The sequence below is a fragment of the Sinocyclocheilus rhinocerous genome, unplaced genomic scaffold, assembly GCF_001515625.1.
Source record: "Sinocyclocheilus rhinocerous isolate Xijiao unplaced genomic scaffold, SAMN03320098_v1.1 scaffold130, whole genome shotgun sequence".
NCBI lineage: Eukaryota > Metazoa > Chordata > Actinopteri > Cypriniformes > Cyprinidae > Sinocyclocheilus > Sinocyclocheilus rhinocerous.
Window position 1 is genome coordinate 620,214 of NW_015623500.1, and position 1,075 is coordinate 621,288.

The 1,075-nt window shown below is 40.3% G+C and overlaps 1 protein-coding gene across 4 annotated transcripts in view; it reads right to left on the reverse strand.

The window, feature by feature from the left end:
* The window catches only part of LOC107758090 (RAS guanyl-releasing protein 1-like), a 23,050-nt gene that overhangs the window by 12,425 nt on the left and 9,550 nt on the right, over nt 1-1,075 (reverse strand). For all 4 annotated transcript variants that reach the window (XM_016575853.1, XM_016575785.1, XM_016575923.1 and 1 more), the window contains 2 exons: nt 689-830; nt 217-390 (listed from right to left, as the gene is read on the reverse strand). In XM_016575853.1, the coding sequence (XP_016431339.1) occupies nt 217-390; nt 689-830 (316 nt within the window). The remainder of the gene's footprint in view (nt 1-216; nt 391-688; nt 831-1,075) is intronic.

Genomic DNA, 1,075 nt, shown 5'->3' on the forward strand with positions numbered 1-1,075 from the left:
GTAGTTTGTCATTGAGAAATTGGCTGATCGACAATATTTTCCACAGAAACATTCACCAGTATTTAACAACCTCTGAGCTCATTGTAGGTGTCTTGAAACGATTATATTGCATTACTATAAATGAATTTCTCAGGAGAAACTAAATGTAATTTGGTTATTTGTATTTCCTGAACGCTACCAATGTGCTTGGTTGAACGTGTGTGCATTTGTAATTACCTGTGCTACATGAATGAACTTGGTGAAGACCTCTGCTCGCTGCTGTGAGGTGTGTTTGTTGAGGATCATGAGCTGAACCCACTGGGAGACTCCGTTGCAGAGCATGACAGAGCGCTCGAGCGCCGGATTATTCCTCACAGAGCCATGGACCACGTAACTGCGGTAGTCCAGAAACTAAGGTGACACATAACAACAACAGGCACAGCTGAATCTGAAATCCAGATGTGCTAAGCACTCACGAATGTGATCAGCAAGACATAATGATCCTCTGATATGAACCAACAAGTCCAGGTATGAGTACAACGGGTGTGATCATGGTTGTTTTATTAGTCAGCTTCAGCGGTATGAGGCTGTGCCGTCACTACAGCGCTATACTGAGGTTAGGCCATCAGATAAACTCAGTTTGCACTAGCAACATCTGGTCAGAGAATGTGAGTGAAACCGTCATGAGCCTTCGGGGTGAGTGACTTACTGAGACGTTGCAGAAGTTTTTGAACTCCAGGTAGCTGAGGTGTTCAGCCATCTCATCTGGTTCCATGTGGTCAAACAGCAGTGAAACTTTCCTCTTCTTCACAGAGGGAGAGGGAGTCTGGGAAACATTCACTGGAGGATTACTGGTTTCAGACATAGTGATGGACAAACAGAAACCAAACAGATAAATCACAAATCTGACAGGTGAAGACAAGAATAAAGTCAGGAACAAATACAGACAGTCAAAATTACTTATACGGTTCAGAGACTTGTTACATAGCACACAAAACCATTTTTACTTTATTAATATTAGCAATTATTTGGTAATTATTTAATTACAATATCATTATATATATATATATATATATACTGTATATATATATATATA